Raw genomic sequence first — 22,595 nt, forward strand, 5'->3', positions numbered from 1 at the left:
CCATATTGATGGCCGAAAACGGCCATATCAGGCCAGATCTGGCCGGAAATGGCTAGATCCTTGGCCATTAGTGGCCAGATCTGGCCTGATATGGCCGTTTTCGGCCATCAAAATGGCCGAAAACGGCCATATTGAAGCCTCTTCGTCACGGTGAGGTACTCACGGGTGCTTTCGGAGATTTTCGGCGGTGGTTTGCGGTGGCAGCAGGAGGTGGGGGTGATTTCGTCATAAATTAAAGTTTTATATAAGCGGGGGTGTTTTAGCTATATCTGAAATATTGGGGTTTAAAAGAAATTATTCAAAAATTAATAATAAAAATAATCTTATATTAATATTTAAAAGGGGGACAATTTAGGAATTTAAATAACATACCCACTAATTTATTCCCCATAACCAAACATATTCATATAACATACCCACCAACTAACCAAACACATTTTTCTAAAGATTCCCAGTAATCTTCTAAGGTAATCTATCTTCCCAGTAATCTAACATTCCTGAACCAAACGCCCCCTAAATAAATCACTGATATAAATTGATGTTTAATAATATGATAAATAATTTTAAATTATATATATATATTATATTAAAGTAGAAAACATGCCAAACATGTAACGCTATATTAATAATATAGGAAATGATTTGTATAATTAATTAGTGTACAGAATTTTACTCTTATCACAGAGTGGAAGGTTTAGAAATAATTAGGGAGTAACTAGAAGCCTTGTGACAAAACTCTTTTTCTGGTCATTTAATGAGCCCAAACCAATAAACCATTTACTCAAGTGGGTTTAAACATTTTATACCATATACCTAGATAATGAACACTTTGATTGAGAAATGCTAGATGTAAAGACTCTTAGGAAGAGTTTTTATACAAGGTGATGTAACACATCACTAGTTTCCACATCACCTGTCCTCTCTCTTTAGTCTTTTTTTTTTTTTTTTTCCTTCTCTGTTTCCTCTGTCTCAATCTTTTCTTTGTTTTGTAGATTTAAAAAAAAAAAAAAAAAAATTGTTTCCCTTTATCATTGATTTTTAAAATTTTTTTCTCACCATTCTTACCTCCTCTATCTTCTTTCTCTCCCGTCTCTTCTTCTATTTCTTTTTGCTTTTTTTTTTTTCCTTATATTTTCTCATGGAAAATTCTCTTTCTAAATTTTTCCTACATTATGCTTCACATTTTCTCAGAAAATTCTATCTCTAAACAAACAATATAATGCTAGTAAGCAAGTTTGTTCATAACCAAATTCAAACTCTTTAATCCTGGAAATAAATCTTCCAAAAACTAAGGAATGGTCCCTAAAACATTAGCAAAGTTTGCTGAAAACTTCAGCAAAGTCGTTGCACTTGTTAAACCCACAAGAATCTCTCAAGACTCAAATGAATTATAATCAAGGCTTACACTTTGCAAAGAAGTTGACCCAAAAAAGAAATTCGGGGGAAATATGAAAAACTGTTGTTATTAAAAAGCACTTCTTGAAGAGGATAAGGACAATCTGTTCGTTCTTCATCACCTCAAGTATAGTCAGTGAAGTTAAGTTACTAAGGTGCGGTGGGAGAGTTCCTTTCAGGCCTAGTGAACCGATTTGGATCTTGGGGATCATATTTTCTCTTCCATCTCTACACTCAGCTTTTCTACCTTGTTTGTTTAGAGATGAAATTTTCTGAGAAAATGTGAACCAAAATGTAGAAACAATTTAGAGAGGGAATTTTCCATGAGAAAATATAAGGGGAAATAAAAAAAGGGAAAAAGGAAAAAGAAATAGAAGGAGAGGAAGAAGAGACGGGAGAGAAAGAAGACAGAGGAGATAAAAGAGTGGAGAGAAAAAATTTAGAAAATCAATGATAAAGGAAAAAGAAAAATAATAGGATTTTATTTTCTTATATCTACAAAACGGAGAGAAGATTGAGGGAGAAGAAGAAGCGTAGGAAAAGAAAGAGAAAAGACTAAAGAGAGAGGGCAGGTGACGTGAAAATTGGTGATCACATCACTTTATACAAGACTCTTTGTAAGAATCTTTGTACCTTTAGTATTTTTTATTTTGGATATGAAACGACCTTAAACATTTTAAACCTGGATAAGGAATACTATTTTCGATGTGAAGTGGATTTAAACATTTTATACCATTGACCCAGATAAGGAACACTATCTTGGGTTACGTTCACACTTTTCTCACCCTATCTTATTCCACTATCATATCATAAAAAATAAAAAAATGTGTTTATTTTGATATTCATCAAAATTCAATCATATTATATTTAACTTAAAACATTTAACAATCACCTTTCACAATAAAAATTTATAAATTAACAAAAACACCCACATTGACCCAAGCCACTATCACTCGCTAGTAGCCACCTCCGTCGCCACTGCCACTGCCACTGCCAGAATGACACACGACCAGCTGAATCTAGCTGATCGTGTGTCGATCTTGCCATTGTTGGCTAGATCTACAATCAGAGATCTAACTGTTGACGAAGGGCAGTTTTTGGTTGTAGATCTTGCCTTTTTCGGTCAAATCTACAATGGATATGGCTAGAAAAGGCAAGATTGGTACACGATCGACCATATCCAATTGGTTATGCATCATTCTTGCAACGGACGGCCACTGTCTGGCGGTGGTGGCTGGTTGCCGGAAGTCGATTGGCTGGGTGAGAGTGTTTTTGTTAGTTTATAAACTTTTATTATGGGAGGGTGTTTGGCCAAATTAACTATTGTAGAAGGTTAAAAAGTAATGTAAATATTTTCAAAAAATGTTTTACAATAATGTATCAAACATATTATCAGAATTCTATCCTAAAATGTATTTAGAATAGGATTTTACAAATCATGTTAAAAAAAAGTGTACCAAACATAGCGTTAGATATTAGAGTTGGGATTTTTTTTTTTTAATTGGCGTGTCCAGGTGGGGATCTATTGAACATCATACTACAAATCTAATGGAACATAAAACCTTTGGGTAATCTACCTAAATGAGTGAAGTCTTACCATCCGGTTACAATGGTAGTTGTTGACTAGACTAGTTATTTGTTATTAGATTGGATGAAATTTAATTCAATTTAACATTATCATATATTTTATGTTTAGTAAAATATCGGATTAAATAAAATTGAAAAGATTTTATTATTCTCTTTCGATTTTTTCCAATGAAATATTGTCGTCGAAGGCGTCTCCATCCACACCTTTGGGTTCATTACTAAAAGATCTGAAGAAACTCATAGCCGCCAATTTATACTTTCCAATCCCTCAACCAAATGAAACCAAAGCGATTCTTTATTGGGAGGTTCACATATAAGTATTTAATATCCCACTAATGAAATTTATCAATCATTAAATCGATGTGATTGCATATCATATCATATAAAAGTTTTGTATGGTTATGAATAATTTTAATCTTATACTTCTAATTTTTAATCACACTCGAGTACCAAGTGACCTAACGGTAATTAGGGCAACCTTTCCTTGTGTGGTTGGATGGTAAACCTTTTAGTGATTGGGATAAACTATAATATTATATTCAGAGATTTTGTGTTTGAGTTCGAATGATAAACCCTTTAGTCATTGGCCTAAACTATACTTAGGGGTTGAAGCCCTTTAGTCAAGGATGATCGGTTCTAGGTACTTTACAATTTTTGAAGGAATTGGAACTGCGGGTTCCTAAGATTTAAAATTAGAACTCAAACTGGTCAGTGCCGGTTCCTAGAAACCTGGGACTGGAAACTAAAAGATAGGTTCCGGTTTCGGTTCTGGGTACCCAGGTAAATTTCAATTACCTCATTTTTTTAAATGATAAATACACCCCCCAAAAAAATTACAAATACACCCTCAATAGTTTACAAAAATTATAATTTAGTCTCGATTCCTATCTGGGTATTCGGACCTTAGTTTCGGTTCCGATTCCCGGTTCCAGCATTATACGAACCAGAACCGAATCTAAAAACTCCTGATTTCAATCTTCCATAACCAATGGGTGGATCCTTGTAGGTTTCAATTTTACCCTTTACCCATACTCCCTCCTACGCTTTAGTAACAGGATAGACACTTACCACATTCACCTCAATTATTAAAAAAACAATAATTAGAATCTCCAAGCATGTGAATTGTACATAATAAGATTCCTATAAATATTTTATGTTAATTATGGATAACAGATACTTACCACATTCACCTTAATTATTAAAAAAACAATAATTAGAATCTCCAAGCATGTGAATTGTACATAATAAGATTCCTATAAATATTTTATGTTAATTATGGATAACAGATACTTACCACATTCACCTTAATTATTAAAAAAACAATAATTAGAATCTCCAAGCATGTGAATTGTACATAATAAGATTCCTATAAATATTTTATGTTAATTATGGATAACGTATGTCACATTTTATGCAAATTCGAGTGTGAGACGAGAAAAATATCTTAATCTATCTATCTATCAAAGTGTATATTTATATTTAAATAATACTATACTCATAAATACTTTTATACATATTGATTTATAATGGATCAACTTATATCGTCCAATAGTTTAATAATGAATCCCGTATCGTAAATTGTCATATAAGGCTAGTAAAAGGTGTTACTGAGATATGTTTGTGATGACAGGGTTATTGTTTATATTTACACGAAATCATTTATTGGAATATCAAATCAATCAAATCAATGGTTTTATATTTTACATGAAATATTTATTTTATAATCTTATCATGAGATATAAAGTAACTCCAACGCAAGACTTACGTTGGGCATAGGGAATTAGGGATAAACAGGCTGGTGTGGTGATCATGAGCCATGATTATTGTCGTTGATTAACTTCTACATAATTCCATATTAGCCAGGATTAGCTTTCTCATCCACTGTTTTGAAGTGATAAACGTCTGAATATAAGAGAGTCAATACACCATAAATGCCTCCACCAATACATAGTAGACATTGTATTATTAATAAGCGAAATCGTCCTAGTCGCTTTAACAAAAACATTTGAATAAACAACTACCCACCTGACCTCTCCCTGATTTGGCAGGTAACATTGAATTTCTGAACGTATGTTATAGAGTCATATGATTATTCAAATCCATACGTCAGCATGCAGATTCTTGTAATTTGACGATACACAGCCACCACGCACAAAAGACAAAAACTCACGGTAGCCAAAGTTGTACACTTGCTTATTGACAGCGACTTAACAAGTGTCTTCCCCAACTGGGTAAACAATTATTAAAGATAACTACCCTTTAAAATTCACCCAGAGGTTGCAGCCATGGAAGAAGCAAGCAACCGCCGTTGACTTGTATATAATACAAGTTTCTATACTATAATAATTTTGATCAATAAGGTTATTAAAAGGGTAGTTAAAAGGAGACGTGATCTGATGATAATCAATAGGTGGAGCCGGCGAGGCATTGAAGTCAATAAAAAAAAAATGCTGATATAGTCCTCTTAGTTTGGCGGTCAGATTCACGTATTGAATAAAAAAAAAAACTCAAGTTGTCTCGTTTCTCCCTGCAACAGTTATCGCCATTGTCAGTTGCCAAAGAGGAAGCTAAGAGATCTCTATTTCTCTACTTTACGGCATGGACAGCGACAATTTGTCACGTACAACCGCAGGGAAGCCGATTCGATGCAGAGGTAGTTTTCATACTATCAGTTATATATTAGTGTTTTTCATATTTGTTTTCAAGACTACGAATTTGGCGTGCATTTTCATTTTATCCTCTCCTTATTAAAAAAAAAAAAAAAAAAAAATTGCAGCTGCCATTGCTCGCGTGCCAGGGGAGCCTCTAGTAATAGAAGAGATTCTAGTGGACCCGCCAAGTTCCCATGAAGTTCGGATTCGAATCATCTGTACAGGTCTCTGTTACAGCGATATTACTTTCTGGAAAATGAAGGTATCCCATTAAACACTTCACATTGTCTTTACTTCTTTCATGTTCTTATTTTTAATACGTTTTTTTTTTTTTTTTTCTCCTTTTGGCTTGAAGGATTATCCTGCTGTTTTTCCAAGAATTCTTGGTCATGAGGCCATCGGGTAAGACTGATATCTTTCATTTTCTTTTGGATTTGATTTCAATAGAAAAGAGCTCCTTTTCTGGTTTATTTTTTGGAAACCTTTCCATTAAAGGATTCAACTGGATTTACAATTTCGAGTTGTGAACAGAGTTGACTTTTGATTTATTAGCAGTTTCCAATGGCTTTTCAAAATATTGTTTCGATTTTGTTCTTTTCAGGAATTCTTAATATCACAATTAAGTATACCGTATAATCATGAATGAGTTAATTATTGAGTTTGTTGTTACGAAATGAACGTATGAGGGATCAAGATAAGCTGATATGTTGTCTAATCAATCGATGTTTGTTTTGCAGGAAGGTGGAAAGTGTGGGGGAGAATGTAAATGAAGTAGCAGAAGGAGATATTGTGATACCATATTTTCTAGCAGATTGTAGTGAATGTGTAGATTGCAAATCAAAGAAGAGCAACCTATGTTCAAAATTCCCCTTCAAGGTTTCTCCTTGGATGGCTAGATCCGAGACAAGCAGATTCACAGATCTCAAGGGACAAACTTTACATCATTTTTTATTTGTTTCAAGTTTTAGTGAGTATACTGTGGTAGACATTGCTAATTTTGTAAAAATTGACCCCGAGATCCCTCCAAATATGGCATGCCTCCTAAGTTGTGGAGTATCAACAGGTACTATTCACTGACTCTCATGTATTTGAAAATGTCACTGACAGTTTATGCTTGGAGTATGCTACTTTCTCATGTAATATTATAACTTCTGATAGCTTTTCTGTTCTCTCTTTTTTGGCTGTTGTGAGATCTCTGTTTTCTGCTGTTTTCAATTCTTCCATGATTCAATCAAATTTGGAATTGCCTTGGTCCATTGGTACCTCAGCTGCTTTATTGGAATTCTTTTAAAATTCTCAATGATCTCTTGAAAATTTAATTCTAGTTGGAAAAAAAGCACTTATTTTTGGTTTTTATATGCATGTTTATAAGTATACTGGTTGTTTGAATATGATAATATGTCTGCTCTGTGGGCTCTTTGACAGCTGAACCTACGAAAATTCCCTTATCACATTTTAAGGGATAATTTTCTTTCCATCTTTCTTGTGATGTAAGTAACATTCATCTAGCCAACTTCTGATCAAATCAAAGTTTATTGAATGCACTTTGTTGAAAGCTCTGTATTAAAGCTGTATGAATAGTGGGATTCCAGCATTTACTGTAGTTTGGGTTTTGTAGGGGTTGGAGCTGCTTGGAGAACAGCAAACGTGGAGGCTGGATCAACTGTTGTCATATTTGGGCTGGGATCAATTGGATTAGCTGTATGATTTAGTAGATTTTTCTGTTATAATATTCCTCATATCTGGCAATTCAAATATGGCACACTGATGGAAAAAGGCTTATAGATATATTTCGGTATTTAGGTTGCAGAGGGAGCAAGACTATGTGTTGCTACTAGAATTATTGGTGTCGACTTGATTCCAGAGAAATTTGAAATCGGTGAGTGAAATTTATATGCAGTTTTTGACTTAGGTTTTGGAGAATTGAGTATACTTTAAGTGATGAATGAATTGGACATGCTTACATATGATCTCAACCATTTTATTAACTGACAATTAATTTCTTGTGTGCTGGTTGACTTTATCTTTTCTCATCGATGTAGGAAAAAAGTTTGGAGTCACAGAATTTGTTAATGCTAAAAGTTGTGGGGATAAATCAGTAAGCCAGGTCTTCCTCTTAATCCATGATCTCTCTTTGTACTTCTGATTTTCAGTCAGAGCATTCATTGCCATGACAATGTATATCCTTTTGTCGATTAGATCTTGTGCTTCAAGTGGTTCTTCATAATATTTATTAAGGGAATATATTATGATTATCTAAGAGATCATCAAAAGTGGTTTTATGAAGTTGATCTTGAGTTTCACAGAAATGTTGAGATATAACTATTTTTACTCATGTTAAGCTGTGGTTTTTAATCAATTTGAGCAGGTAATCAATGAGATGACAGATGGAGGTGCAGATTACTGCTTTGAGTGTGTTGGTTCTTCATCCTTGGTGCAAGAAGCATATGCTTGCTGCCGAAAGGTCTGCCTCTTCACTCACTCACTCTCTCTCTCTCTTGCTCACAAGATGATCTAGAGAAAGAGACACCCAACAGTAGAATGATGGGTTGTTTACATCATAGAGATACACTTTACCATTCTAAAACTTGAGATTCGTTAGTTTGAATAATCTTTATCTTTCTTTTTTATGCAACTTTAGGGATGGGGTAAGACAATTGTGTTGGGAGTGGACAAGCCGGGAGCACAGGTGACCTTAAGCTCTTTTGATGTTCTTCATAGTGGAAAAATTCTGATAGGCTCATTGTTTGGAGGACTCAAAGCTAAAACCGATATTCCAATTCTGTTGAAACGTTACATGGACAAGGTAATTTTGACAGTTGCTCTGAGTTTCTTGCCTGGCTATCTTGATTGAGAAACCTAATGAATTTCTTTTCAGGAATTACAACTGGATGAATTTGTCACACATGAGATGAAGTTTGAAGACATCAATAAAGCCTTTGATTTACTTATTCAAGGAAAGTGTCTTCGATGTGTGATATGGATGGACGAATAAGGGAGTTTTTCCTTTGTTTCTTTTTTTGCGTGCCTCCAACATTTACTGCTTTTGTTTCAGTGAATTCCTTTTCAGTTCTCGTGCTTATGTATGTAAGATTCTCAATTGTTTGAATAATTGACACAATCTTCTGGACTTAGTTTCAAAAATCAATTTAATGTAATACAGTACTAGATTTATCAGCATATTAAAGTCATTACTGATACGAAGGCTCAGTAAATTTATACAACCCAAAATGCCTCAGTCGTTAATTATACCCTCAAGATTTACCAATGCTTGGAATTATAACATTTTTATCTCCAAAATATTTTAGCTAGAACTTATAATATATCATATTCCATTCTTCATGCTAACGCATGTGAAAGGACCATAATTCCAGCCCAGATAAAGTAAGGCCTACAAGAAGAACAACGAGAACTTATAACTCTGAAAACTGAAGAAATCTACATGTGAAGAACTCCAAGTCATCTTTTTTTAATTTTTTAAATTGATTATGGAAAATATCGTTATCCAACCATGACAAAAGTTGGGAAGACGTAGTACATCAGCATTTATTCAATCATCTAATCTAACTTACAGCTTTGAACAGGCTATTCATGGTCGCTCCTTTAAAGGCAGTGAAGTTGGGTAACTAACTAACTATAGTGACTCACTAAAAGAAAGAATCCCAGTGAGAGTTAGTTGGCTGATGAAGAAAGGCTATTCTTTTATGCATAATTCGATTTTAGCGGGCAGGCGGCCAGGCATCATTGTCTTACTCGTTCTAATTAAACTGACCTTATCACATCAGGATTTTTGGATGATTAGCTCTTTTGTTCAATCACACCCACACACGCAATCCAGAAGAAAAGGCTACAGTAGCCCATAGCCCAAGTTGAGCGATAGCTTATTGAAAGCGCCTGATAACTGTGCAAACTGCAAATGGAGTTTGCAGAACTCACACTCAAAATTGAGTTAAAGTTGGCGGCCATGCCAATGAATCGAAGATATATATCTCACATCAACAATAAATAGGTGGACCGGCGAGGGCTTGGAAATTTTAAAAAGAAAAAAGCAAAAACAATAATTCAAATAGTTCCATCGTGTCGGTAACAGTCACATATAAATTAACAAGCTCACTCCTTGGTTGCCAAAAGATCTCGATCCCACTTTACTCTTCGCCATGGATAATAACACCATCAAGTTGTCAAGTAACACAGTAGGGAAGCCTATTCAATGTAGAGGTAGTTCTCTATCATCAATCGTTAAATCTTTTTTCTTCTACTTGTTTAAGAAAAAAAGCATGAAATAAATTTGACATTCGTATTGATTTTGTCTTCTCTGAGTTCTCTTTATTAAAAAATTGCAGCTGCGATTGCTCGAGTGCCAGGGGAGCCTCTGGTAATAGAAGAGATTCTGGTGGATCCCCCGAGCTACCTCGAAGTTCGAATTCGGATAATTTGCACAAGTCTCTGTCACAGCGATCTCACTATGTGGAAAATGAAGGTCTGTGATCTAAACTCTTCACATTCTTTATTTTTCTTAGTTTTTATTTTTTCTTTTTGAAATTTTATTTCTTTATATGTATATTCGTTTCGGCTTAAGGATTTTCCTGGCGTTTTTCCAAGAATTCTTGGCCACGAGGCCATCGGGTAAGATCTTTTCTCTTTAATCTCTTTAATTTTGATACAGAAGATAACAAAGATGCTTTGAGACAACGGGTGAAACTTTCATTTGTTAACAAATTTTACTGTAATTTACTCAGGTATCAGGATCAGCTGACATGTTTTTTTTTCACCAATTGACATTTGTTGTGCAGGATGGTGGAGAGTGTGGGTGAGGGAGTGAATGAGGTAGCTGAAGGAGATATTGTGATCCCATGTTTGATGCCAGATTGTAGGGAGTGCGTAGATTGCAGATCAAAGAAAAGCAACCTATGCTCAATTTTCCCCTTTAAGATCTCTCCTTGGATGATTCGATCTGAAACAAGCAGATTTAAAGACCTCAAGGGAGAAACTATTCATCATTTTCTGTTTGTTTCAAGTTTTAGTGAGTATACTGTGGTAGACATTGTTAATCTAGTAAAAGTTGACCCCGAAATCCCTCCAAATAGGGCATGCCTCCTAAGTTGTGGAGTATCAACAGGTACTAGTCATTGATTTTGTTGTAAATTTGTAATATTATAACTTATTTTAGCAGTTCTGAACACAGAATTCCAACATTTATTGTAATTTGGGTTATGTAGGGGTTGGAGCTGCATGGAGAACAGCAAATGTGGAGGCTGGATCAACTGTTGCCATATTTGGGCTGGGGGCAATTGGATTAGCGGTATGATTTATTATAGATATTGTTTTCTGCTACAAAATTAACACACTACTAGAATAGGCTTAGAGACATCTTCTTATATGTAGGTTGCAGAGGGAGCAAGACTTTGTGGTGCTACTAGAATTATAGGTGTGGACATGATTCCCGAAAAATTTGAAATTGGTGAGTGAAATTTATAGGTGGTACTTTTAGAGTTTGGTTTTGATTTTGATGATACAAGGATATCCTGTATTATATATGAAATAGTTTCTTATAGGAATAGGGCATGCTTACATATAATCTGAACCATGTCATTAATTGACTATTAGTTGCTTGTGTTTGTATATTATTATGGGATAATTACAAGTTTTACTTCATATCCAACTAAGCAATTCTAATTTAAGGCTAATGACAACCATGATTTTGGTGATCTCTGGTTGACTGTCTTCTCTCATCCATGTAGGAAAAAAGTTTGGAGTCACAGATTTCGTTAATTCTAAAAGTTGTGGGGACAAATCAGCGAGCCAGGTCTTCCTCTCAATCTATGAACCATCTTTGTCCTTCTAATCATGAGTTAATGTACTCATTCCCATGACAGTCTTTCTTTATATAAACTTGAGCAATGCAGTCATTCCCATGACAGTCTTTCTTTATATAAACTTTGAGCAATGCAGTCATTCCTATGACAGTCTTTCTTTATATAAACTTGAGCAGATAATTAATGAGATGACAGATGGAGGTGCAGATTACTGCTTTGAATGCGTTGGTTTTGCATCCGTGGTGCATGAAGCTTACGCTTGCTGTCGAAAGGTCTTCCTCTTCTCTCACTTTCTCAAACATACTATCACACATGCACGAAGATGATTTAGAGAAAGACATCCAACAGAAGTATTTTGGATTGTTTACATTATAGAGATACAGCCAGACTTACCCTTCTAAGACATTAGATTGGTTATAATCTATATTGTGTTTCTTGTCTAACTTTAGGGCTGGGGAAAGACAATTGTGTTGGGAGTGGACAAGCCGGATTCACAGTTGAGCCTTAACTCGTTGGATTTTCTTCACAGTGGAAAAACTCTGATAGCATCACCATTTGGAGGACTGAAAGCTAAATCGGATATTCCAGATCTGCTGAAACGTTACATGGACAAGGTAATTTAACAGTTTTATTATATTCTTTTTGGGATTACTCTTGCCTGGCTGGTTTGATTGAGAAGCTTATGTTGTATTCCAGGTTAGTTCATAATTAATTTGGTTAAAAATGCAGCCTTTTATACAAGTAATCCATATGTACTAAATTAGCTGCTGGTGGTGGTAGATATTATCAGTGCTCATCTATTCTACCAACAACTAGGTCTAATAGTCATAGGAAAAGAAAAAAACTAAAGAATTTATGTCACCGACCATTATGCTAGTTTTACTTTGTTTTGATATGTTAAATCTAAGATGGGGTTGAGTATGCGAATGTAATATGTGTCTATTTTCAGGAGCTACAACTGGATGAGTTTGTGACACATGAGATGGGGTTTGAAGAAATCAATAAAGCCTTTGATTTACTTATGGAAGGAAAGTGTCTCCGGTGTGTGATATGGATGGACAAATAAGCGAGTTTCTCCTCTATTTTCTTTGAATCACTCTGCTCTTATTCCGAATATGCAGTAATGTATATGAAATAAATGTTTGAACAAGTGACTATCTTCTCTTCTGGGCGTGGTATTTTTCTTTCAAACCACTTGTTAATGTTTGAATAAATGGCTATCTTTTGCACTCAGGTAATTTTCTTTCAAATTACTTGTTTCTATCGTATAATTTGTGCTCATACCATTGTCAAAATGCAGTTACTGTTGCAACCTTCTTAAAGTCATAACCAAGAAGATTAATGATGAAAAATATCTTTCTCATTAGAGTAAACGACATTTTCCAACCCAAGGTTTGGCGAATTTTCAAGTTCCCATCCCTGGTTTCATAAATTACAGATTCTCACCGTTACTTTTTTCTTAAAATAACCCATACATCTCAAATTTTTCTCAAATAACCCCCAAAGGATCCCGGCCAAGCCAAGAATCTGGCACCATTGGACCTCCCCAACATCAACATCAACATCCTTTTATCCTCCTCACCAAAACTCCTAACTTTTCCACCCGATAACACCTCGACGAGATGCCAGAATTTGGCTAGAAAGGGGCAAAAAAAATGCAAAAACCTAAGGAAGAGGCGACGATGATTGGTGGGTAATTGTAGCTGGAAATGTTGGGGGTTTTGATAGGGGGAAGCCGACGATGCTATTGGTGGTTTGGGGGTAGTTTTCTGTGTTGAGACTTGCCGAAATTTGGATGAAATGCCGATTGACACTAAAAGCGATGGCCGACGATTGGGGGGTTCAATCAGGCAAGGAGGTTAGAGGTTTTGATGTGGGGGTTGAGGGGATTGTAATGGTGGTGTCAGGAAGGGTCGATTGTTCCGGAAACTGGCTGGAATGGCCTGAAATTGCCGGTGGGGTGAATTAGAGAAGTGAAGGGTTATTGTAAAATTTTTCAGTAGGGTGAATTTGAGAAGTGAAGGGGGTATTTTAAATTTTTTTATCTTTGAAATGACCATCTTACCATTTTAACTATTAGATTAAACAGTTATTTGATAATTTTAGGGTAGGAATTTACAATTTATGAAACTAGGGGTGGAAACTTGTAGTAGATTTGCCAAACTTTGGGTGGGAAAATGTCGTGTACTCTTCTCATTATACCAAACTAGTTAAGACCACTGGCAAAAGAGTTGTGGCCTAAAGTGCAGAGCCCATCAGTAACACAGTTCACAATTAAGAACATTAAAGTAGTCCAAGTCAGCTTGGCCACCTTGTTTTCCACGTGGATAATGTGTAGCACATTTCATCTTCATCAGAATTCAGAAGAGACAGCCATACGAACTGTATCTGAGAATCTCTCTATCTCTGTTCTTTAGAATGGATTACGAGAAAATGTCTGGAAAAAATGCAGGAAAGCCGATTGGATGCAAAGGTAACTCTAAAAATTCATCACGCATTCTCGTTTTGATAAAAGAGAAAAAGAGGAAATAGACTTCACAATGACATAGCGATTTTTTTATCTTCTCTCCATAAACAAACTTAAGCTGCGATTGCTTGAGTGCCTGGAGAACCTCTAGTGATAAAGAGATAATGGTAGATCCACCAAATTCTCACGAGGTTCTGATTCGGATTATCTGCACATGTAAGGATCCTAACTCAGTCCCACATCACCTAAAGTATGGGTTAGGCATGTGGATTAATAACCATATGGGCAGGCTCCCTCATCTTACAAGCCGCATGGGCTTCCTCCTCTTATAAACCGCTTTTTTAAGAGTGAATTCTACCCGGATTTCCGGGGATCAGGAGTCTCCCCGCCCCGTATAACCTGTCTCGAGTTATTCTCAATGCGATTTTTGCTACGAATCTGTCTCCTCAGCTTTTGACTTTAGCGAATTTCTGAGTATACACAACTACGAAGCCGGCCGTCGTCGATTTTAGCCGTCGTCGTCTCCTTCAGACAAATAGTTGAGTTTTCATTTTTTATTTTATTTTTTCAGATTTTGGATTTAGGGTTTCACTACAATGTTGCCTTTTTGTATCATAAATCTACACAATCTCGAGTTTGTCTTCTTAGCTTTCGACAGCGAATTTTCGATAGAAAAATCGGTGGGTTTTCAATTTGAAGGTTTTAGCCAGAGAACATTTTTAGAGATAAAACAGAGCACCCGAAAAAAAAGGCTTACACATTTTTCATTGAAGAAAGACAATATAAAACACTTAACAACTCTCTGCTAATTACACCAACTACAGTAGACCTTTTAGCTTTTAAATTCAAATCTAACAACTAATATTACAGTCATATTACATATAATAAACTTGACTTAAATACCCTTAAGTAACTAAGCAACAAATTATCACAAAAACACTCCCATGCATGTTGAACCACTGCTGCATGTAACCTTCAGCAGCTTTCCAAACACAAACTTGCAGACTTGAATATTTGATGCATTTCCAGCAAGACATCACTTCATCAACACAATTTTATTTTTCGATTTTGGATTCAGAGGTTCACTACAATGTTGCCTTTTTGCATCATAAATCTACACAACCTCAAGTTAAGTTTAATGAATCCTGGAGTGTGGCTGTGTTTTGGAATATGTGAGACTGATCAAAACCATGGTACTGGTAGAAGATCAGCTTCAAGCAGAGAAGGTTTGTGGAGATAAGAATGTGCTGCCGCAAGAACAACGGAGGCTAGAAGCTAATAATGGCGGAAGAGCGGGTTATTGGCACTTAATGGCGGAAGGGACTAGAGGGCAAGAACTAGGGCAAGAACAGCGGAGGCTAGAAGCTAATAATGGTGGAAGAGGCGGAAGAGCGCGTTATTGGCACCAATAATGGCGGAAGGGTAGAAGCTAATAATGGCTGAAGAGCGCGTTATTGCTTATCAGCACCTAATGGCAGAAGGGACTAGAGGACAAGAACAACGTTATTGGCACCAATATTGGCGGAAGGGTAGAAGCTAATAATGGTGGAAGAGCGCGTTATTGGCACCTAATGGCAGAAGGGACTAAAGGGCCAATTGAAGGAGTCATCAGACAAACATAGAATTGGTAATTGGTATTAGCGGGCAAGAACAACGAAGGCTAAACATAAATTAGAGTGCGTTATTGGCACCAATAATGGCGGAAGGGACTAGAAGGGAGTCATCGGACAAACATAGAGGAGTCATCTGACAAACATAGAATTGGTATTAGAGTGCGTTATTGGCACCAACAGAGGCTATAAGCTAGAAGAGTCCATTAGCCAATTGAAGGAGTCATCGGACAAACATATAATTGGTATTAGACTGCGTTATTGTTACCAATAATGGCGGGAGGGACTAGAGTGGAGTCATAGGACAAACATAGATTGGTATTAGAGCGCGTTATTGGCACCAATAATGGTGGAAGGGACTAGAGGGCAAGAACAAAAAGCTAGAAGAGGCGTTGTTGGCACCAACGGAGGCTAGAAACTGGAAGAGTTTGGTAGCCAATTGAAGGAGTCATCGTGCAAACATGGAATTGGTATTAGGGTGCGTTATTGGCACCAATAATATGGCGGAAGGGACTAGAGAGGAGTCATGGACAAACATAGATTTGGTATCAGAGCACGTCATTGGCACCAATAATGGCGGAAGGGACTAGAGAACAAGAACAACGGAGGCTAGAAGCTAGAAGAGTCCATTAGGCAGTTGAAGGAGTCATCAGACAAACTAGCAGGAGCGGCCACCCTAATGATAACTGATGAGTTTTTAGTGCAGTGTTTTAATAGTGGCTCGAAGGAGGCAATTAAGAATCAAGTCACCATGTTTCAACCAAAAGGCCCAAGCCATTGGGTTAGCCTTGTTAAGAAGGGGCCATGAAGGCTGTGCCAAAGTTGCTGTTAGTTTTTTATCGTTTTTGTTCACTTTTTAAGCAGTTGTAGTCTTGTAGAAGGCTTTGTATATTTAAATTAATGGGTCAGATCGCGTCTTTGCATATTTAATATGTGTACAAACTTTATCAACAATATATAGGTGGCCGGCGACGGCTCGAAATTTTAAAAATGCAAAAAAGCAAAAACCATAATTTAAATGGTTCCATCGTGGCGGTAACAGTCGCATAAATTTACAAGCTCACTCCTTGGTTGCCAAAGTATCTCTATCCCACTTTACTCTACGCCATGGATAATAACAACATCAAGTTGTCAACTAAAGCAGCAGGGAAGCCTATTCAATGTAGAGGTAGTTCTATCCTTAAATATCATTTTCTTCTAATTGTTTCAGAAAAAAAAGCATGAAATAAATTTGACATTCGTACTGATTTTATCTTCTCTGAGTTTTCTTTATTAAAAAATTGCAGCTGCGATTGCTCGAGTGCCAGGGGAGCCTCTAGTAATAGAAGAGATCATGGTGGATCCCCCGAGTTCCCACGAAGTTCGAATTCGGATAATTTGCACAAGTCTTTGTCACAGCGATCTCACCATGTGGAAAATGAAGGTCTGTGATCTAAACGTCTTAACATTTTTTATTTTTCTCAGTTTTTATTTTTGCTTTTTGTAATTTTATTTCTTTATATGTATATTCGTTTTGGCTTAAGGATTTTCCTGGTGTTTTCCCAAGAATTCTCGGCCACGAGGCCATTGGGTAAGATCTTTTCTCTTTAATCTCTTTAATTTGAATACACAAGATAACAAAGATGCTTTGAGACAAGAAGATTTGAAACTTTCAGTTGTTAACAAATTTTACTGTAATTTACTGACAGTTGGTAACCATGCCAACGAATTGATAACAAGTGATTATTGTTAGGTTGCAACTGGTTAGGCCTGAGAAGATTACTCAAGTAATCTATCTTTTAATCTTATTATTATCTCGATGGATTCAACAGATAATAGAAAATTTTGATAATATTTTATTATTAGGATAATATGAGAGGTGATATAGAGGATTACGTAATTACCGTTTCAAGATGATATTTTAAGATTATTATAATAATCCTATTTTTTCTAATTTTACCATTAATAAAAATTCTGAACATAACTATTCTCCTTTTATTTTTTATGTAAAATAACAATTAAGCTAACTTATTAAATAACTTTTTTAACCTCATTAATTAATTATTAAGACAAAAATGCCTCATATAATAATAATAATAATAATAATAATAATATATACATACATACTCATGTATAATCTTATAAAGATATTTTATTAAAATAATATCTAAATATTTTATAATTACTGTTAAATAAACACATTAATTATTTATATAGTCGATATGAACCACACACAATAATAATTTATACCCGTTAACATTTGATGTTATCTATCGTGTCGGAACAAATTTGATCGTGCCAGGTACCAGGATCAGCTGACATGTTTTCTTTCACCAATTGACAATTGTTGTACAGGATGGTGGAGAGTGTGGGTGAGGGTGTGAATGAGGTAGCTGAAGGAGATATTGTGATCCCATGTTTTATGCCAGATTGTAGGGAGTGCGTAGATTGCGGATCAAAGAAAAGCAACCTATGCTCAAGTTTCCCCTTCAAGATCTCTCCTTGGATGCTTCGATCTGAGACGAGCAGATTTAAAGACCTCAACGGAGAAACTATTTATCATTTTGTATTTGTTTCAAGTTTTAGTGAGTATACTGTGGTAGACATTGTTAATCTAGTAAAAGTTGACCCCGAAATCCCTCCAAATAGGGCATGCCTCCTAAGTTGTGGAGTATCAACAGGTACTAGTCATTGATGTTTTTTGTAAGATTATAACTTATTTTACCAGTTCTGAACACGGGATTCCAACATTTGGGTTATGTAGGGATTGGAGGTGCATGGAGAACAGCAAATGTGGAGGCTGGATCAACTGTTGCCATATTTGGGCTGGGGACAATTGGATTAGCGGTATGGNTGGCACCAACGGAGGCTAGAAACTGGAAGAGTTTGGTAGCCAATTGAAGGAGTCATCGTGCAAACATGGAATTGGTATTAGGGTGCGTTATTGGCACCAATAATATGGCGGAAGGGACTAGAGAGGAGTCATGGACAAACATAGATTTGGTATCAGAGCACGTCATTGGCACCAATAATGGCGGAAGGGACTAGAGAACAAGAACAACGGAGGCTAGAAGCTAGAAGAGTCCATTAGGCAGTTGAAGGAGTCATCAGACAAACTAGCAGGAGCGGCCACCCTAATGATAACTGATGAGTTTTTAGAGCAGTGTTTTATTAGTGGCTCGAAGGAGGCAATTAAGAATCAAGTCACCATGTTTCAACCAAAAGGCCCAAGCCATTGGGTTAGCCTTGTTAAGAAGGGGCCATGAAGGCTGTGCCAAAGTTGCTGTTAGTTTTTTATCGTTTTTGTTCACTTTTTAAGCAGTTGTAGTCTTGTAGAAGGCTTTGTATATTTAAATTAATGGGTCAGATCGCGTCTTTGCATATTTAATATGTGTACAAACTTTATCAACAATATATAGGTGGCTGGCGACGGCTCGAAAATTTAAAAATGCAAAAAAGCAAAAACCATAATTTAAATGGTTCCATCGAGGCGGTAACAGTCGCATAAATTTACAAGCTCACTAATGGTTGCCAAAGTATCTCTATCCCACTTGACTCTCCGCCATGGATAATAACAACATCAAGTTGTCAACTAAAGCAGCAGGGAAGCCTATTCAATGTAGAGGTAGTTCTATCCTTAAATATTATTTTCTTCTAATTGTTTCAGAAAAAAAAAGCATGAAATAAATTTGACATTCGTACTGATTTTATCTTCTCTGAGTTTTCTTTATTAAAAAATTGCAGCTGCGATTGCTCGAGTGCCAGGGGAGCCTCTAGTAATAGAAGAGATCCTGGTGGATCCCCCAAGTTCCAACGAAGTTCGAATTCGGATAATTTGCACAAGTCTTTGTCACAGCGATCTCACCATGTGGAAAATGAAGGTCTGTGATCTAAACGTCTTAACATTCTTTATTTTTCTTAGTTTTTATTTTTGCTTTTTGTAATTTTATTTCTTTATATGTATATTCGTTTTGGCTTAAGGATTTTCCTGGTGTTTTCCCAAGAATTCTTGGCCACGAGGCCATTGGGTAAGATCTTTTCTCTTTAATCTCTTTAATTTGAATACACAAGATAACAAAGATGCTTTGAGACAACGGGAACTGTTAACAAATTTTATTGTAATTTACTGACAATTGGTAACCACTCTAACGAATTGATAACAAGTGATTATTGTTAGGTTGCAACTGGTTAGGCCAAGATTACTCTGGTAATTTACCTTTTAATCTGGTTATTATCTTGATTGATTCAACAGGTAATAGAAGACTATTAGGATATTATGAGAGATGATATAGAGGATTATATGATTACTGTTTCAAGATGGTGTTTTAAATTATCGTAATCTTATTTTTTTTTTCTAATTTTACCATTAATAAAAATTTCGAACAAATGTCTTTTTTTTTTTTTTATGTAAAATAACAATTAAACCAACTTATTGAATGACTTTTTAATCTCATTAATTAATTATTGAGACAAAAATGTCTCATATAATAATAATAATATACATACATACATACATACTCACGTATAATCTTATAAAGACATTTTACTAAAACAATATCTAAGTAAGATTATACATTTTACTAAAATAATATCTAAATATTTTATAATTACTGGCAAACAAATACATAAATGATTTATACAGTCCACATAAATCAAACACAGTAATAATTTATACTCGTTAGTCGTTACCCTTCAATGTTATCTATCTTGTGGAACAAACTTGATCGTACCAGGTACCAGGATCAGCTGACATGTTTTCTTTCACCGATTGACAATTGTTGTACAGGGTCGTGGAGAGTGTGGGTGAGGGTGTGAATGAGGTAGCTGAAGGAGATATTGTGATCCCATGTTTTATGCCAGATTGTAGGGAGTGCGTAGATTGCGGATCAAAGAAAAGCAACCTATGCTCAAGTTTCCCCTTCAAGATCTCTCCTTGGATGCTTCGATCTGAGACGAGCAGATTTAAAGACCTCAACGGAGAAACTATTTATCATTTTGTATTTGTTTCAAGTTTTAGTGAGTATACTGTGGTAGACATTGTTAATCTAGTAAAAGTTGACCCCGAAATCCCTCCAAATAGGGCATGCCTCCTAAGTTGTGGAGTATCAACAGGTACTAGTCATTGATTTTTTTGTATGATTATAACTTATTTTACCAGTTCTGAACACGGGATTCCAACATTTGGGTTATGTAGGGATTGGAGGTGCATGGAGAACAGCAAATGTGGAGGCTGGATCAACTGTTGCCATATTTGGGCTGGGGACAATTGGATTAGCGGTATGGTTTAGTATAGATATCTTCTGCTACAAAATTAACACACTATTACGACAGGCTTAGAGACATCTTCTGATATGTAGGTTGCAGAGGGAGCAAGACTTTGTGGTGCTACTAGAATTATAGGCGTGGACGTGATTCCGGAAAAATTTGAAATTGGTAAGTGAAATTTATAGGTAGTACCTTTAGAATTTGGTTTTAATTTTGATGAAACAAGGATATCCTGTATTATATATGAAATAGTTTCTTATATGAATAGGGCATGCTTACATATAATCTGAACCATGTCACTAATTAACAATTAGTTGCTTGTGTTTGTAGATTATTATGGGATCAATTACAAGTTTTACTTCATATCTAGTCTAAACAAATTCTAATTTAAGGTTAATGACAACCATTATTTTGGCGATTTCTGGTTGACTGTCTTCTCTCATCCATGTAGGAAAAAAGTTTGGAGTCACAGATTTCATTAATTCTAAAAGTTGTGGGGACAAATCAGCGAGCCAGGTATTCCCCTCAGTCCATAAACCATCTTTATCCTTTTAATCACGAGTTAATGCAGTCATTCCCATGACAGTTTTTATTCTTTTGGTGATTTGATCTCGTACCTCAAGTGTTGCTCTTACGTGACTAATGCATAATATATCAGTTTTTCTTCTATTTCACTAGCTCTTAGATCTTTCTTTATATCAACTTGAGCAGATAATCAATGAGATGACAGATGGAGGTGCAGATTACTGCTTTGAATGCGTTGGTTTTGCATCTCTGGTGCATGAAGCTTACGCTTGCTGTCGAAAGGTCTTCCTCTTCTCTCACTCTCTCACACATACTATCACACATGCACAAAGATGATTTAGAGAAAGACATCCAACAGAAGTATGTTGGATTGTTTACGTTATAGAGATACAGCCAGGCTTACCCTTCTAAGACATTAGTTTGGTTATTATCTATGTTGTGTTTCTGGCTTAACTTTAGGGCTGGGGAAAGACAATTGTGTTGGGATTTGACAAGCCGGATGCACAGTTGGGCCTTAACTCTTTGGATCTCCTTCTTAGTGCAAAAACTCTGATAGGATCACCATTTGGAGGAGTGAAACCTAAATCCGATATTCCAATTCTGTTGAAACGTTACATGGACAAGGTAATTTAACAGTTTTATAATATTCTTGCCTGGCTAGCTTGATTGAGAAGCTTATGTTGTATTCCATGTTAGTTCATAATTAATTTGGTTAAAAATGCAGCCTTTTATGCAAGTAATCTTTATGTACTAAATTAGGTGGTGGTGGTGGTGGTAGATATTGTCAGCTCACATCTATTCTACCAACAACTAGGTCTAATAGTCATAGGAAAAGGAAAAAAATCTAAAGAATTTATGTCAACGACCATTATGCTAGTTTTCCTTTGTTTTGATTTGTTAAATCTAAGATGGGGTTCAAGTATGCAAATGTAATATGTGTTTTTTTTTTTTTCAGGAGCTACAACTGGATGAGTTTGTGACGCATGAGATGGGGTTTGAAGAAATCAATAAAGCCTTTGATTTACTGATGGAAGGAAAATGTCTCCGATGTGTGATATGGATGGACAAATAAGCGAGTTTCTCCTCTATTTTCTTTGAATCACTCTGCTCTTATTTCGAATGTGCGCAATTATCGGTCATAAGTAATGTATGTGAAATCAATGTTTGAATAACTATCTTCTGGACTTGGTACTTTTCTTTCAAACCACTTGTTAATGTTTGAATAAATGGCTATCTTTTGCACTCAGGTAATTTTCTTTCAAATTACTGGTTTCTATGGTATAATTTGTGCTCATATCAT

The 22,595-nt window shown here is 35.7% G+C and overlaps 3 protein-coding genes across 5 annotated transcripts; all 3 read left to right on the forward strand.

Moving 5' to 3' along the window:
- Positions 1-5,580: 5,580 nt before the first annotated feature.
- Positions 5,581-8,807, forward strand: LOC116112646 (alcohol dehydrogenase-like 7). Of its 2 annotated transcripts, none has more exons than XM_031398766.1 (10): positions 5,581-5,635; positions 5,759-5,895; positions 5,989-6,035; positions 6,371-6,696; positions 7,252-7,334; positions 7,437-7,512; positions 7,676-7,740; positions 8,002-8,097; positions 8,275-8,439; positions 8,512-8,807. In XM_031398766.1, exons 1-10 carry the CDS (start codon positions 5,581-5,583, stop codon positions 8,626-8,628), a joined length of 1,167 nt encoding a protein of 388 aa, XP_031254626.1. In that variant the 3' UTR covers positions 8,629-8,807. The 2 variants fall into 2 exon arrangements, with proteins under 2 accessions (XP_031254626.1, XP_031254627.1); XM_031398767.1 differs by having other exon boundaries at positions 5,593-5,635; positions 5,780-5,895.
- Positions 8,808-9,566: 759 nt separating this feature from the next.
- LOC116112650 (alcohol dehydrogenase-like 7) lies at positions 9,567-12,680 on the forward strand. Its single transcript, XM_031398771.1, has 10 exons — positions 9,567-9,851; positions 9,977-10,113; positions 10,213-10,259; positions 10,427-10,752; positions 10,853-10,935; positions 11,019-11,094; positions 11,375-11,439; positions 11,626-11,721; positions 11,899-12,063; positions 12,399-12,680. The coding sequence occupies exons 1-10, from the start codon at positions 9,791-9,793 to the stop codon at positions 12,513-12,515; spliced, it is 1,173 nt and encodes a 390-aa protein (XP_031254631.1). The 5' UTR covers positions 9,567-9,790; the 3' UTR covers positions 12,516-12,680.
- Positions 12,681-16,568: 3,888 nt separating this feature from the next.
- Positions 16,569-22,499, forward strand: LOC116112645 (alcohol dehydrogenase-like 7). Of its 2 annotated transcripts, none has more exons than XM_031398765.1 (10): positions 16,569-16,694; positions 16,813-16,949; positions 17,050-17,096; positions 17,861-18,186; positions 18,270-18,352; positions 20,863-20,938; positions 21,222-21,286; positions 21,482-21,577; positions 21,755-21,919; positions 22,251-22,499. In XM_031398765.1, exons 1-10 carry the CDS (start codon positions 16,634-16,636, stop codon positions 22,365-22,367), a joined length of 1,173 nt encoding a protein of 390 aa, XP_031254625.1. In that variant the 5' UTR covers positions 16,569-16,633; the 3' UTR covers positions 22,368-22,499. The 2 variants fall into 2 exon arrangements, with proteins under 2 accessions (XP_031254625.1, XP_031254624.1); XM_031398764.1 differs by lacking the exons at positions 16,569-16,694; positions 16,813-16,949; positions 17,050-17,096; positions 17,861-18,186; positions 18,270-18,352 and adding exons at positions 19,070-19,130; positions 19,250-19,386; positions 19,487-19,533; positions 20,292-20,617; positions 20,700-20,782.
- The last annotated feature ends 96 nt before the right edge of the window (positions 22,500-22,595 follow it).

The sequence above is a fragment of the Pistacia vera genome, unplaced genomic scaffold (genome assembly GCF_008641045.1).
Source record: "Pistacia vera cultivar Batoury unplaced genomic scaffold, PisVer_v2 Contig665, whole genome shotgun sequence".
Lineage (NCBI taxonomy): Eukaryota > Viridiplantae > Streptophyta > Magnoliopsida > Sapindales > Anacardiaceae > Pistacia > Pistacia vera.